Source organism: Pseudophryne corroboree, chromosome 7 (genome assembly GCF_028390025.1).
Source record: "Pseudophryne corroboree isolate aPseCor3 chromosome 7, aPseCor3.hap2, whole genome shotgun sequence".
Classification (NCBI taxonomy): Eukaryota; Metazoa; Chordata; class Amphibia; order Anura; family Myobatrachidae; genus Pseudophryne; species Pseudophryne corroboree.
The window spans coordinates 130,430,980-130,448,545 of NC_086450.1; the positions used below are offsets into that span (position 1 = coordinate 130,430,980).

General features: G+C 41.3%; 1 protein-coding gene across 1 annotated transcript in view; it reads right to left on the reverse strand.

The window, feature by feature from the left end:
* PSMD14 (proteasome 26S subunit, non-ATPase 14) overlaps positions 1–17,566 on the reverse strand; it is a 305,697-nt gene that overhangs the window by 51,231 nt on the left and 236,900 nt on the right. Inside the window, exon 7 of the mRNA XM_063933641.1 lies at positions 1,596–1,703. Within this exon, the coding sequence (XP_063789711.1) occupies positions 1,596–1,703 (108 nt within the window). The remainder of the gene's footprint in view (positions 1–1,595; positions 1,704–17,566) is intronic.

The following is a 17,566-nucleotide window of genomic DNA, read 5'->3' on the forward strand; positions in this document are numbered from 1 at the left end:
GTAAATTTACCCCCATGTCTTCATTTGGTTTGTCTACCTTGGAAGTACTTGTTTTATGTATATCCTGTTCGCTCTAATGTCTGTTCCGTGGAGCACTGTGGTACCTCACAAATGAATAAGATTTTTGTGTTTCTGCCACTTTTAGTCAAATCAGTTCTCATCTTCTGGTCTTCTCCTACTTTCCTCACAAAGAAATTCATACACCCAGGTGTAGTAGTTTGGATAATGCAGCTTTCATTGCATACCAGTGGCAAACGCAGGATATCTAGAGAGGAGTTTCCAAATGCAATCCACAAACTCCCACTCTGTGGAGCATTGGAGCAAGTGCGGGAGTCTGGGGGAGCGGTAGAAGAACCTAGTAATAACCCTGGACAATAATGTAATGTAAACATTAGACTTTTTATATTCTGGATACTGTATGGAATACAGTATTAATATTTAACTAGGGTATAGGCTGTATCAAACATATTTAAATAAAATAAATAAGATAAGTGGTCAGGAAAAGGTTAAACATACAGTACCATAATAAAACAAACAAACAAACAAACAAACAAACAAACATAACAGAACTAGCACTGCACTTTCTAAGGACACATTCGCCCACCTCATTGTAAGGCTCCTGTCTCTTCTTCCTGGTAGCTACTCTCTGGTCCAGTGCACTGATTGAGGATTTCAATCCACACACACCGCAAACTTGGTAGAAGAAGCTGCTACCACTCTATCCCTTAAACTGCATGATATGGCTGCAGTTCTAGAAATAGTATTACAGGTAGAGTATCCCTTATCCAAAATGCTCGCGAGCAGAAGTATTTTGGATATCGGATTTTTCCATATTTTGGAATAATTGCATATCATAATGAGAAATAATGGCGATGGGACCCAAGTCTAAGCACAGAATGCATTTATGTTTCATATACACCTTATACACACAGCCTGAAGGTAATTTAGCCAATATTTTTAATAACTTTGTACATTAAACAAAGTGTGTGTACATTCGCACAATTCATTTATGTTTCATATACAGATTATACACACAGCCTGAAGGTCATTTAATACAATATTTTTTAATAACTGTGTATTAAAGAAAATTTGTTTACATTGTGCCATCAGAAAACAAAGATTTCACTCTCTCACTCAAAAGATTCCATATTTCGGAATATTTTGTATTTCGGTATATATTTGGATATGGGACACTCAACCTGCATATACCATTGCTGTTGTCATAATTTGAGCAACTTTCCAAGAGGAGGGGGGTTTCCATGCAATCGGATCCCTCCCACCCCACATTTGCCTATGCATACACTTGTACATATAAAGCAGTGGTGTGTCATATCCAAAGACAACAGCATAAACTCCACACAGATGAATTAAACATGCTTAGACAAAAAACACAAAGGACAGCCAAAATAAATAAAATAATACATTTCGGAAAATGTCAAGATAGCATGTACTGTACAAACAACTTTAAGAAGGGTGGAACCCTCTTTGTGTATACCGAAACTTATTTTTCTATACGAAAAGTAAACAAAAAAAAAAGTGGACAACAGTATCCGTGAAACAGCATATTAACTGATCTTTTGTTCTTGGTGACTTACCTGAATAGACGGCTTGTTTAAGTGACCAAGATTGGACGTGGTTTGCCTTGGTTCATGTCCCAAAACCATCATGTTGGCATTGATTAGTCTGAAGGCGTCGATAACAACCTGCAAAAAGAAAAACTGTCACGTCAATTCCTTGTTGGACACGAGAGCTGAACAACAGTGGACACTGCACGATTCACTCGTATCAGCCTTGGCGGTGTTCCCAAACCTCATTTAATTATAATATTAATAAAAGAGCCCCCTGCCGTTTCAGCCATCAGGACATCTCTTGCTTTCTGGAAGGAAAAATAACACCAATTATTGTTTTTTTTTCCTGGCATAACAGAGAAACAAAATTTATAGATAGTTATTTTTAAACTGCTTTATGTATTAACGTTAATGCTTTCTGTAGATCTGACACCTATGTACCATCTTATCTTCAATGTCAGGGAGAGGCTAAACATGAAAGTGAGCACCAGGTAAGGGACTGGATTTAAGGCCCAGTCCTGTCACATCAATTACACTAGAAAGTTATGTGAAATGACAACAAAATTATAACCAGCCAGGAACAAAATTAGATGGCTTTCATATGTTATGGCCAGTGATGTCTAACCGGTGACAATCTGTTTTCTACAGTTTTCCCTAAACACAGATAGAACTACTGTGCACTAGATAGGTGATATCTGAACATGAAGGTATATAGTATAAGAATGTATAATCATGTATAACACCAGCATACAATTGGTTACCTCTGCAAGGTAAGTGTTGGTGTGGTAAAAAGAGGTCCTTGGGTGCAGAGACTTCTGTTACGCCAAATGTTCCCACAAGACAGACTCAAACACAGACTATTTGGACAAAGCCCTTTCAGGTGTTTTTAACTAAAGTCACAGCACCAGCTGTGCAATTAAAGTGCACAGGGAGAGAAGAGCAAGAACAATCTAAAGTCAATAAAATGGAAAATTAGTGCCCCGCTGTACAACAACCTCTCAGGACGGTGGTCCTGCAGCGGAGAAAAGGCTCTGACACCTCGCAAGGCCGGTGACCGTCCCTCCCCTAACTCCCACGGTGCAGGTATGCTGTTGCCCAAACAGCATACTGAAAATAACGATTCAAAAGGAAACTGAAGAAAACTCTCTGGAGCTTGCAGAGTGTGCATCCTCTCCTGAGGGCACTTTTTTCTAAACTGCCTGTGGGAGGGGCATAGAGGGGAGGAGTCAGCACACCCAGTTGAAGAAATTTAAAGTGCACCGGCTCCTTTGAACCCCGTCTATACCCCATCGTACTAGATTCCCCCAATATCCCTTATGGATGCTAGAGACATTACCATATTTACAACAATGCAGAGTATTTCAGGAGACTGGAGTTGTGATTTTTAGAAGGCCGTGACTTGTTCTCTCCTGTAATGGAGTGTGGTCAGAACCTGTGAAGAGCCAAATGAGGAAAGCTTGAAGCAGATTCAGTATGAAATGCTGGCTTATGGGATCCCAGTGGTCATAATACAGACGCCAAGATCCCAATGAGTCAAAGACCAACAGGGGTGAGTGTGGGCTGGTTTCCCCTCTCCCCTACCCTCTAACCCTCTGTTCCCGCAGCCTAACCATAACCTTCCCCTTAGTGCTTGACCCTAACCACCCCCGGTGGTGCCTAAACCTAACCCTGCCTCCCCCGCAGCCTGATCCTAACCCTCACCGGGGATGCCTAACACTACCACCGCGCAGCCTATCCGTATCAATCCGGCACACAGCCTAACCCTACCCCCCTTCCCCTATACCTAACCCGCCGGCTATACTAATTGTCGAGATGTCGGCTGTCGGGATTCCAACGTCGGTCTCCTGGGCCTTTCAGAGTTTCGGCATCGGGATTCTAAAGGGTGCCGGGTTCAGGCTGTGGTATTTTGACTGCCGAGAGCCCGAAAGCCGGCATCTTGACCGCATACCCTTCAAGCCACAGAGTTTTAAATAGCGTAAGGAGCAGTGTGCCTCAAATACACAGAAACTTAGGAAACAAAGTTCATGCATCCAGTGTCTCATCTACTTTTACATAGAAAAGCTATCTCTTCGGTTACTGGAGCTGTTTTACTTTATCTAGTTACCTAATATCTGAGCAAAACCAGAGCACTGGTAAATCTACAATCAGTTGTTTTAGGAAAACTAAAACGTTAGCAAGCGGCAGTATTGGGAGGATACAAACATGGCTAACAGCTATCAAAATGTGGCAATTAGCACTAACACCTCACGTCTCTGGTAACTGGGATGAAATTAAAAAGTAGCAATAGTTCATTTATTGGTTAAACGCTGAAACAGCCATTAGAACCCAGAAAAGCTTTGTAACGTCTCCAGTAATCAAACATCTAAACAAAGTTGTAAATAATTCATAATTTGTTCTGATTGTTCAGCACCATATATATGTGTGTATGTAGTTAGAAAATATACAATACAGTTATCTAACATTAGCTACAAAGGGTAGTGTCAAATATATGATGAAATCAGAGCATATAAAAAGGTACCTAACCATCCGGCACTTGCCAAAACCATTCTGTGCTTCTTGTCACGTTTATTATGTTAGATTGGTCTCCCACAGATCTGAAAACCTTATGTACAACTTTTGGACTTATTCCCGTTTTTATTTGCTTGGAAAAGCACCATCCAGGCAGGATAAACGCCCTAATTTTCAGCAATTAACAGACACTTGTGTGTCTAGTATATTATATATATAAATATATATATATACACACACACACACACACACACACACATCATACATATATCTATCTATGGGGTATATGCAATTGCGGTCGAATTCCCGAAATTGTCGAATTTCGGGTCATTTTCGACCAAAAAAAAAATCGCCTATGCAATTCAGTGCTTTCCGACCAAAAAACGGACTTTCAAAATTCGACTTTTTGAAATTCGACTTTTTGCAAATTCGACTTTTCTGCAATGATACAAGTGCTGCAATTCGACCAAAGCATATTCAATTCAAGTTTGGAAATTCGACAGCAGTGCTTTTAGACAGCAAATTCGTCATTTTCAATCTGCCACACTTTGGAGGGTGAAAACAAATAAAAAAAATTTAAACATGTTTTTTTTTGTGTTTTTTTTGGGGGGAATAGCAGATCTATTTATATTAGAAGGGATTAGGTACTTTTTTTTTTTTTTTTTTGGAGGCACAAATATTATTTATATATTTTTTAAAATATTATTATTATTTTATTTTATTTTTTTATGCTGGAACGGTGAAATCATAAAAAAAAATGGCGTGGGGTCCCCCCTCCAAAGCATAACCAGCCTCGGGCTCTTCGAGCTGGTCCTGGTTCTAAAAATGCGGGGGGAAAATTGACAGGGGATCCCCCGTATTTTTAAAACCAGCACCGGGCTCTGCGCCTGGTGCTGGTGCCAAAAATACGGGGGACAAAAAGAGTAGGGGTCCCCCGTATTTTTAACACCAGCATCGGGCTCCACTAGCTGGACAGATAATGCCACAGCCGGGGGTCACTTTTATGCCGTGCCCTGCGGCCGTGGCATTAAATATCCAACTAGTCACCCCTGGCCGGGGTACCCTGGGGGAGTGGGGACCCCTTCAATCAAGGGGTCCCCCCCCCCCAGCCACCCAAGGGCCAGGGGTGAAGCCCGAGGCTGTCCCCCCCCATCCAATGGGCTGCGGATGGGGGGGCTGATAGCCTTTTGTGATAATAAAAAGATATTGTTTTTTCCAGCAGTACTACAAGTCCCAGCAAGCCTCCCCCGCAAGCTGGTACTTGGAGAACCACAAGTACCAGCATGCGGGAGAAAAACGGGCCCGCTGGTACCTGTAGTACTACTGGGAAAAAAATACCCAAATAAAAACAGGACACACACACCGTCGACAGTAAAACTTTATTTCATACGTCGACACACACATACTTACCTATGTTCACACGCCGACATCGGTCCTCTTCTCCATGTAGAATCCACGGATACCTGAAAAGAAAAGATCAATATACTCACCTCAGCCATGGTCCAGAGATAAATCCACGTACTTGGCAAAAAAACAAACCGAACACCCGCTCCATGCCGGACAGAAAGGGGTCCCATGCTGACACATGGGACACCTTTCCACGAATGAGACCTGTCAGTGACAGCTGTCACAGAAAGGTCTCTAAGCCAATCAGGAAGCGCAACTTCGTTGCGCTCACCTGATTGGCTGTGCGCTGTCTGTACTGTGACAGCACATCGCAAAGCCGCTCCATTACTTTCAATGGTGGGAACTTAGCGGCTAGCGGTAAGGTCACCCGCCGGTCAGCGGCTGACCGGCGGGTGACCCCACCGCTACCCGCAAAGTTCCCACCATTGAAAGTAATGGAGCGGCTTTGCGATGTGCTGTCACAGTACAGACAGCGCACAGCCAATCAGGTGAGCGCCACGGAAGTAGCGCTTCCTGATTGGCTGAAGGGACGTCAGTGACAGGAGTCACGTGATGTCCCGGCATTCGGGAGAAAGGGGTCTGATGTGAAAACATTGGACCCCTTTCTAGTCCGGTATGGAGCGGGTTTTTGCGTGTTTTTTTTTTTAAACAAGTACGTGGATTTTACTCTCTGGACGTGGATTTATCTCTGGACGCTGGAAGGTGAGTATAATTTTTTCACAGGTACCCTCGGATCGTCGGAGACCGTGGCAGTCGGCGTGTCAACATAGGTAAGTATGTGTGTGTCGGTAGTGTGTAATAAAGTTTTACTATCAAGGTGTGTGTGTCCTGTTTTTATTTGGGTATTTTTTTCCCAGTAGTACTACAGGTACCAGCGGACCCGTTTTTCTCCCGCATGCTGGTACTTGTGGTTCTCCAAGTACCAGCTTGCGGGGGAGGCTTGCTGGGACTTGTAGTACTGCTGGAAAAAACAATATCTTTTTATTATCACAAAAGGCTATCAGCCCCCCCATCCGCAGCCCATTGGATGGGGGGGACAGCCTCGGGCTTCACCCCTGGCCCTTGGGTGGCTGGGGGGGGGGGACCCCTTGATTGAAGGGGTCCCCACTCCCCCAGGGTACCCCGGCCAGGGGTGACTAGTTGGATATTTAATGCCACGGCCGCAGGGCACGGCATAAAAGTGACCCCCGGCTGTGGCATTATCTGTCCAGCTAGTGGAGCCCGATGCTGGTGTTAAAAATACGGGGGACCCCTACTCTTTTTGTCCCCCGTATTTTTGGCACCAGGCGCAGAGCCCGGTGCTGGTTTTAAAAATACGGGGGATCCCTGGCCAATTTTTCCCCTGCATTTTTAGAACCAGGACCAGCTCGATGAGCCCGAGGCTGGTTATGCTTTGGAGGGGGGACCCCACGCCATTTTTTTTTCGGGTTTTTCACGTTTTTTTACCGTTTTTTAAAATCGCGGCAAAATCCGCCAAATCGGCCGATTTTCGCCCGCGACTCTGGCGAATCCGTTTTTCATTGAATATGGTGAATTCCGGAAGCCACCTTCCGGGATTCACCTGTCGAATTGAGTCGAATTAAAAAACGGCGAAAATTGCCGCGAATTCGACCGCAATTGCATATACCCCTATGTATCTATCTATCTATTTCACACACACAAAACAGCTAGTCTCAGATGGCAACAGCCACTGTACATTGTAGGGGAGAGTGTTGGTTTAGCTGTGACTCTTCATATCTAGTTATTTGATAGATACATTACCTGTGAGTTCAATGATTTCTCCTCAAGGTTGGCATGTATATCAAAAGGCTTTTCTACCAAACTTCACAAATAGTCCAATTGGTAAAATATTGATATTTTGTTTCCTAAATATGTACTAATAATAGTCATCAAGTAGTTATGATGTAAACAAGCAACCAATCAATTGATGGCTTTCATTTTCTGGACTGTACTAAATGAAAACTGATACAGGTTGAGTATCCCATAGCCAAATATTCCGAAATACGGAATATTCCAAAATACGGAATTTTTTGTGTTAGACTGAGATAGTGAGATCTTTGTTTTTAATGGCTCAATGTACACAAACTGTGTTTAATACACAACGTTATTAAACATATTGTATTAAATGACCTTCAGGCTGTGTTTATAAGGTGTATATGAAACATAAATGAATTGTGTGAATGTACACAAACTTTGTTTAATGCAAAAAGTTATAAAAAATATTGACTAAAATCACCTTCAGGCTATGTATATGGTGTATATATAAACATAAATGTATTCTGTGCTTACACTTAGGTCTCATCACCATGATATGTCATTATGGTATGCAATTATTCCAAAATACGGAAAAATCCAATATCCAAAATACTTCTGGTCCCAAGCATTTTGGATAAGGGATACTCAACCTGTATATCATTAGCTAATATAAGGCCAGCGCATTTGAACACATTATGCCACACTAATACCCATTGTCAAAAACAAACAACTTGCTTTTCTTCTCCATTGTAGCCTGGATGACAGAAACCAGAACCTGTACTAAGAACACATTCCATTGGCCCCCAATCTGTTAGTCATGACACAAGTTGTTTTGTCTAGTTACGGGGTTAAACCAGTGGATTCCAAACTTTTTTGAATCACGGCGCCCTAGACTATCAGAATTTTTTTCACGGCACCCCTAGGGCAAAAATTTCTTATTGAGAAATTCAGAAAGAAATATTACATTAAGTAGATCGCGTTTATATGTCATCCTTAGGGTCAGTTGTGTGGTGAGGGACAAGATTTGCTTCTGTTTGACTGCATATTTTATGACTGGCAGCCACCAGCACTGGTTTTGCCTATTATAATGACCATGAATAATTTGAATTGGTCCTGGACCACCAACCCAGGGCACCCCTGCAAGTGTCCCAAGGCACCCCAGGGAACCACGGCACACAGTTTGAGAACCTCTGGGTTAAACATTAATAGTACAGGGGCATAGTGGTTTGTGGCCTTACAGCTCGGAGATCAATTTCCGCCAAGGCCATATCTGTGTGAAGTTTGCATGTTCTCCTTATGTTTACATGGGTTTCCTCTGGGTACTGTGGTATAATAAATGGCTTCTGACAAAAATGAACCCAGGTGCGTATGTGTGTACATGTGGTAGGGAATATAGATTGCAAGCTCCATGGGACCTGGGACTGATGTGAATGACTAAATATTAATGTCATGTGTAATATATGTGTGCTTCGTAAAAAGTTATAAAAAAAAGTTTATTCAGTACGGCTCTTGTTCAATGATAATACAAGTGTATTTATACCGTTGCACCATTACCTGTCGGAGGCTCAGTAACACATTGCCGCTGAGAAGTGCTGTATCTAAAGGTATAGCTAACTGAACACACTCCATGCACCATATATTAATCTGCAACAGGTTCCTGGGTCAATAATCCCTACAACAGCGAGCCTCTTGGATATAGACAGCATCATGTGTTAGTCTAATGCGCTATGAAACATGCATTATATAGATAAACTGCATAGACCTAATATTGACTAGAAAATAATGGCCACAAATGTAACCAGAATCAGAAGAAATGCTAATTCCATCATTAAAACAGTTTACTTTACAATACATCACTAACTATGGATGTGTAACTTATTTCATACAAATCATTGTATTGCTCTTTGAGCCTGAACTACAAAAAAAAAACAAAAACAAAAAAACAGGGAAAAACGAAACAGACTGCACAACATCAGTGCTTTTGTGCCGAATTTAAATTTAGACAGTGATAGTAACATTAGACCCATATGTCACAATCTCTGACACAGCTGAACTTCAGAAATGATATTATGGGGAAAACTCACAGGAATAACTTTATATAAAACCCTTACATATTGTGCTGCACTGATCAGCATTTCAACAGAATTGCAACAAAAAGTTGAAAAAAACAAACACACCAACAACCATGACCACTCTTCTATATGGAAATCGTTTTGGAAAACAATTTTTTTATATTTTTCCAACTTGGAAAAAAAAAAAAAAAAAAAATATTTAATTTTTTTTTTTTTTTTTAAACGCTGCACATGTATTAATTTGGACCAGAACGAGATCACTCAATCTGTGCACACTTTCTTTCATTACTCTAAACCAGTGGTTCTCAAACTCAGGGCCTAATTCAGACCTGATCACAGCAGCACATTTGTTCTCTAATGGGCGAAACCATGTGCGCTAAAGGAGGGGCAGATATTACATGTGCAGAGAGAGTTAAGCCCCATACACACTAGACGAGAAAATGAAAGATCTCGCTCAGAAGAGTGATGGAGGCAGTGCATACTAATATGGACGCGATTATCCATATTGGCATGCATGTATAAGCGACCCAGCACCAACGATGAACGAGCATGGGGCCGCGCATCGTTCATCGTTGGTGCCTACACACTGAACGATATGAATGAGAACGTTCATATCGTTCAGTTAGATCTTTAAGTGTGTAGGGCATATTACATGTAAATGGTGCAGTGCATCTGGGGAGCAAACAGCACTAGGGTTGCCAAGGGCAACAACAGCCTGCTATACTCATCAACCACAAGTCCATATTTTAATAGTTATAGCTATTATATATTCAAAATATCTAATAAACGTGTGCAAAACACAGTTATGTCTACCCGCAGATGTAGCTCCACACATATATTCATAAAAGAGTGCCAACTGCAATGCCAACATCCATAAAAAATGCAAAATAATTACATTAAATTACAAATAATTACACAGTCCTAATAAATATCAGGCAGAACCACACAAATGTATGGTCATGCCAAATATCAAGTAGGACCACATAAATACAACAATATAACACAAAACATATATATAACAAATATAAGGACTATTACACAGGCAAGTGATACAGTGTCGAAATACTACACCACACTATACAAAGCACTTCATATTAATATTTTCATTTAGACCCATTGGGGATTTCGTGTCAAGATTAAAAATCCATCTGGACTCATTCTGAAGCAATTTTCTACCACAGACACCACCCCTCTGTAGTTCTGAGACATGATCTGTAATCATGCATTTAAGTGATGCAAGATGGTGTCCTTTAATCAGAAAATGCAGAGCCACCGGTTTATCACTTTGTTTGTTAATCACTGCTTGCCTAATTGAGAGCCTGTGATTCGCCATCCTTTCCTTGAATGTGGTAGTAGTTTTACCCATGTAATAAAGTCCACAAGGACACATCAGGATGTAGCTCACGTGGTCTGTGGTACAAGTGACATGATGCTTAATAGCAATCTTTTTGACCATATGAGGATGGGCAAACACTTTTCCAGTGAGCATACTGTTGCAGGTTGTGAGCCTAAACAGCGAAAGCAGCCCAATTTATTAGGCCTAAGCCACACATTTTTATTTTATTTTAGTGTTAGTGTTAAAGTTCTTCATTGGCTACATAAGCAACTGCTTCAAATTTTGTCCATATGCAATTTATATCAATTGCTTCTTGGCAACATTCTTAAAAGTTCTGTCTGTGGCAATTATTGGCCTTTTTTTTTTGACCAAACTTTCAAACGCAGGGGCATTGACATCATACTGGGTTGTAATCACCATTCTATCAGAGGTCTGTGGTATAGATTTAACCGGTCCACCTGCGAAGATGTATCTTGCACTTTTTAATGCTTTCTTCACCAGACAAGTAGCATAGCCTCTTTCTTCAAACCTGGCTGCCATCTAAGTTAACTGCTTTTCTCTCAAGTCTCTTTGTGTGTTGTTCCGCATTACGTGGAGCAATTGTGAGATAGGCAGTCCATTCTTAAGGGCCCTTGGGTGGTGACTAGTGGAGTACAGAAATGTACTTCTATCTGTACTTTTACGGAACAAAGTAGTTCCCAGTGAATTCTGCTTTCTGAACTCAGATATCAAAAAAGTCTATTCAGTCGGTCTGAATGTTATACGTGAAGCGGATTGGGCTATCCAGCCCATTCAATTCCGCAACCATCTGCGTAAAACTGTCTCAGGTATTACCCCACAAATTGAAAATATCATATATAAACCTATAATTGTGCAGAATGCCCGTATCTGGGGTAAATATTGGTATTTTCGTATTGCGTCATAAAAATATTGCCTTTGTTAATCTGGACTGTAATGGAACAGACTTAAGGGAGCACCGCATATATCTGTAAAAAAATTAAAATCAACATTAGCCCAAATTAGCCCAAAACTCCGGCTTATCTGGGCTAATTGATCGCGGGTGACTGAATACCCCCATAGTCAGAAATAAATGCCAGAGAAAAACACGACAAATAAAAATGTGAACATAAATAAAAATAGCACATGCTGTAAGTAAACGCTGAGCTGAGAGTTGGCTCTCGGGCACTGCCTACCTCTCCACCCAGTGGGTAAGGAGAATTGGCTCTCAGGCACTGCCTACCACTCCACCCAGTGGGTAAGGAGAATTGGCTCTCAGGCAGAGCCTACCTCTCCACCCAGTGGGTAAGGAGAGTTGGCTGGCACTGCCTACCTCTCCGCCCAGTGGGTAAGGAGAGTTGGCTCTCAGGCAGAGCCTACCTCTCCGCCCAGTGGGTAAGGAGAGTTGGCTCTCAGGCAGTGCCTACCTCTCCACCCAGTGGGTAAGGAGAGTTGGCTCTCAGGCAGTGCCTACCTTTGCACCTAGTGGGTAAGGAAGCTGCAATGTACAGAGCAAGTGGAGTAATAACTTATGTTAATTGAGGTTTACATTTAAAATATACAGGTTTCAGTGGGTGTGGTATAGAAAATCTACAGCAACCAGGTAGTCATTAGGTCGACCCCATATAGTAGACAGGGTCAAAAGGTCGGCATGACAATAGGCAACAAAAATGGTCGACACAAGTTTTGTTGGTTTTTTTTTAATATAGTTTGTAATTTGTAAGTTTTATCATACGTGACCACAATCTGTGTAAATGTGTACCTTTGCGGGCTCGCTGCGCTCACCATAGGTTACTAATCCCAATCGTAGTCCCAGTGGATGTTAAATCAAGCAAAAACAGTTAAACATGTAACCCAGCCATAAAAAAAAACCTTGTGTCGACCATGTGTATGTTAACCATTGTCATGTCAACCTTTTGAACATGTAGAGCTTAAGCACAGTCTACTTTTTACATGTTGACCTTGTTGGTCTAATGCAGTGATCTCCAACCCGTAGCTCGCGAGCTACCGGTAAGCTCGCCGTAGTATATTCGGTAGCTCACAGAGCGCACGGGCTTGGGCAGTCTCTGGCACTCCTCCTCCCTTCATTATTAATATGGTGCCAGCCGTCAGCCAATCAGAGATCGTGGACCGACAGTGGCGGCACCTGATTGGCTGCCGGACCGTGAGTTTTGACTGGCTCCCTTACCAGCACCATATTTTAAATGACTGCCGCCGGAGACTGTCACCCTCACCGCAGCCGCTCTCCGGACTTCACAGGAGAGGCGCGCACTGCGCTCTCCTCCCCTGCCGTCCCTCATACAGGAGAAGCAGCACCGGTGGCAGTAGAAGTAAGCAAGGGTTAGCACTGTGTGGGGCACTGTATCGGACACTGCGGGGGGGGGGGGGGGGGGCGGCATTACTTGTGTATCTGGCACTGCTGGGAGACATTATTTGAATATCTGGCACTGCTGAGGGGCATTATTTGTGTATCTGGCACTGCTGAGGGGCATTATTTGTGTATCTGGCACTATGCGGAGGGGGCATTACTTGTAGTTGTGAGGTTACACCCACTTTGTGAGGCCACACCCACGTTTGCAGGAAAGCACGTGCATTTGGGGCAGGGTGTTGCTCCTTCAGAGGTTTTATTTTCCGAAAGTAGCTCACACCCCAATTAAGGTTGGAGACCACTGGTCTAATGCATGCCGACCATATGGTGTCGACCTAGCCATTGGAACCTGGTAAACTTATATCAACATTGCAGATTATTTAATTCCAAAAGAAAAACTAACTGACCCATACATTTTAATTGCATTGTTAAATATCTTCTTACGCTGTTGTACCATCTTATAGCCTGCAGAGACCACACTGTATACCATGATGAAGAGGTTTAGCCCATAAAAAGAAAACATGGTCCACCAAATAAAATAAAAAATACATAAAACAAAAAACATACACCGCTGCTTAACCTAGAAACCATAAGAAATGTACATAGACGTCCATAAGTATTGATATATTTCTGCAGTATTTCCATATGTATCTGTAGATACATTTGCATATAGTCAAGCAGATTGTTTTCACAAACAGCATTTTTTGGAAGTTCAAGTAAATATGGCATCCTCTAAGTTTGCAAAAATAAGAGAATCATCTGCCATCGCTATAGCAACAGCCTCAATACTCATCTAAACAACCTGGATTGTAAAATTAGAAACAAACAGGGTGTTTGTGTGTAATATTATATATACAGATATATAAAAAATGTGTGTACATACCTATGGGGAAGGACCTATATAGTGCATTCTCATTTCTATAAAGTAATAATTGCTTTTTGTCCACAGTGAGAGAGCTAGTTATCTTTATGAGCATTATCGCTCAATAAAATCGATTCACTCATGTACAGAGCTTTAATGAGTTGTGGGTAAAATAGGTGTTAATTATACTACAGTGAGATCAGAGGGAAATGCCCTGGTGGGTATTTGCATGCGTGTTCCAGGGGGCCTTGTAAGCACGGCTATGTTTTTTTTTTTTTTTCTTCATTTATATAAGATATGAAAACAACAACCAAAAAACAACTGTATAAATATATATATTTTTTAATTACTTTTAAAGAGAAGTATTTTTAAACAGCAATCACCAGCACATGAAATAATTTCCACTTGCGGACGCATTTTCCAGGTATATGAGTGGAGCTTAAATTAAATGCTGGTCTTATTTTGACAAAAGAAAAATCAAGTGGTTTTATTTAAAAAAATAAATAAATTAAATAGACTTAAAAGAAAAACAATAATTCATTTTAAAGTAAGCTGAAATAGCAAAAAAGTGTTTAAACAAAAACCTAAATAGGTAGGTAATAAGAAGAGAAGATGCTTCAATGTCAACCACGTTTCCCTCTAAGCTAGTGAATCCACGCTATATCGCAGAGCTACTTGAAATGAATTGCTTGATTCAACACCCTAGTAATAGGAAGCCTACCTATCTTCAGAGAATCGCGGTAGCTTTCCAGATTTTCAGCACCTCCATAGAATACTATTTTCAGTTCAGCTTACCATGTGCCTTGAGACTTATGGGGTCACCGTTGCAAGAGACAATTTATAACAAAGCCATTAGCGCTCTTCTTAGCTAAGGCAAATTCTTGTTATTAGCACCGCATGAATCGGCAGAATTTGATAGTTTATCATTTCGGCGGCTTGTTAAAATTATGTTAAAGGTCTGTTTGCTTGTTGAATGCATTTTGTTCATATAATGCTGCCTATTTTATACACTCTGTCTTTAATAGCACCTTTGGTCTACGTGTAACTAGCAGATCAAAACAGTGCACTAAAATAAGGGTTGATGATGCTATTTAAATGTGTGATTCCTGCTGTCTTCTTGTTAGTAGATTTAATATAATAGAAGACCTTGTCTGTTTTGTAATTAACACATCTTTACTGCAGAGATATTTGGAAGTGATTGCTGTGAATATACTGGTTAGTAAAATAAACACAATCACACACCAATTTCTGTTATAAGACGAATTTGTGAATTGTACACATTATACACCAGATCAACAAACTGTGATCTAACAGCCAAGTAGAAGACACACATTAATACAGCCCTTTATTTTTCTGAAAATATGTATTTTCTCTGACCTCGCTAATATAATTAGCTTGTGGGATGTGTGGTTGGAGTACCATGGCTGCTGTACTAATTGCAACTCTTGGAATTAAATACTAAATATTTGGAAGCTGTCAATAGAAAATAGAAGCTACATCTTTTTTGTACATCTGTGTTCGCTCGTGGAATCATTATGGCTTGAAAAACAAGAACTCAATTCCGTATTTATTCTATACAAAGATGGCAGGTGACTGACCCATGGATTGTTCAAAATAAATATTTTCACTTAAAAATAAATACATGCCAGATTATTTTCCAACAATAAAATCTTCCGAATTTGGCTAGCTCTATTTTTTGTCATCTGCTTCAATTATTATTATTATTTTTTTTTTAAAACAACACACACTGGCTCACACTAAAACATGTAAGATATGGAACACAGAATTTACATGAATGGAGTTGAAAGTCACAGAATATTGGGTCATGCCGTATATAATACAAGAACGAAGGCCAGGCTATGAACCTCTTAAACGTTGTAGAACATGTTCAATGTTCAAGCGTCATTCAGCAACCTAGATGTGTCTCTCTCACAGTCTACATAATGTAATAGTTACTCCGCCAACTAAAAAAGAAAATGTTACATAGTAGAAATAGAAACCTGTAATCCAATAACCCTGCAATACAATACTATATTATATGTAAGTGGTATTGGTCAAAAATCAATGATCAAACATGACAAACTTGCGGGGGGGCCGAGCGCAAAGAAGCCCCTTGCAGATTCGGCGGCGAGCACAGGTTGTAATCCCACTCTACGGGTGTCGTGGACACCCACGAGTGGGAATAGTCCCTGTTAGTCGGCATGCAGACTGTCGGGACTGTTTGGAAATTTGAATCAGACCAATAATAATTTACATACATCAAAACAATTTAATACATATCTCATTTTGGGTATCTTTAGGAATGAACCCTCCTCAGGATAAACTCAGACAGACGTCTTTTATCCTGTTAGAGCACCGATGGACCCAACAAAAGACCCAGTATGGTGGTTCCAAAACTGTGTTCCTTGGAACCTAGGGGCATATGCAGGGGGCCAAGGATTGGTGGTCCAGGACCCAATCAAATTGTTTTATGGTCAAAGTGATAGGTAACATCAGTGATGACTTCCGCTCATAAATATGTGGACAAACAGTAGCACAACCCTGTCCACAACGACATACTGTAACTGACCCTAAGGATAACAGGTAGGCACAACTTACTTAATTTAATAAGTTTTCTAATTGAGAAGTTCAGAAGAAAAGTAAGTCTAGGAGTGTTGTGAAAAAAATGCTAATAGTACTTGGGCGTCTAATTTTCCTATCTAAACAGGACTGTTAGACGCCCAAACAATTGTAACAATTCAACTGTTTGGGTGCACATGCATATCACGCCCAAACAGACCGGGTTTAGCCACCGAAATCGGCTAAACTAGTCTAAAGTCCTGCCACATTTGCACACATTTTTTTCCGCACCTCAAGGGGCTGTGAGGAAAAAATAATTGACCTCCATGACTGCTGGACCCCTGAACGGCAGAGCAATTGAATTGCTGCGCCCGCAATTAAAACGCCTGAATGGGTGTCCTTGGCCAGTGTTGTTTGTTGTAGCTTTTTGGTGCACAGGTGTCCTTGATAGCTAAAAGAAGTTTGTCTGATTTGTTCTGCAGATAAAGTCCCTGACAATAATTATTAATAAAACCCCAATCAAGCAATCTACCAAGATATTTGGAGGTATGTAGATTATTGGTCTAATTGCAGATTAATTAAGTGTGTGTGTGTGTGTGTGTGTGTGTGTGTGTGTGTGTGTGTGTGTGTGTATGTATAAATAACAGTGTTCACACTAGGCTGCCCTGCTAAAACAGCTGGCCAGTGCAGTTGCCACATTAATGGATGCCGTGCGCATGCGTCCCCCACCTGTTCACATAAGGGGAATGCTTTGGAGAAGGCTGGCACTCCCCAATTAGTGACAAGGACAGGTTGAAATGCCCCCCATTGGTGATGCGGACATATTTGCATTGGTGACGCAGAGGGAGCCAAACTGTCCCCAACAGTGATGCCAGTGGGGCCTCTCCCCCTTTCTGAGCATGCGCGACATACTGCTCCAGCACCTATGCACCCAGCCCTTCCCGCATCCTAGCGGGAACACTATATTAATATAAAACAGGAGCTGCAAGGAAAAACCTGTGTTAGCTGCACATTCTGGGGCTTAACACATGAGGAAACCCATAGATCCCAGTAATTATCATGGAATCTACAGGTTACTGCGCATTACCCGCATGTTTACAGAAACACCGAATAGTTCTGGGTGTTAATCCAGGT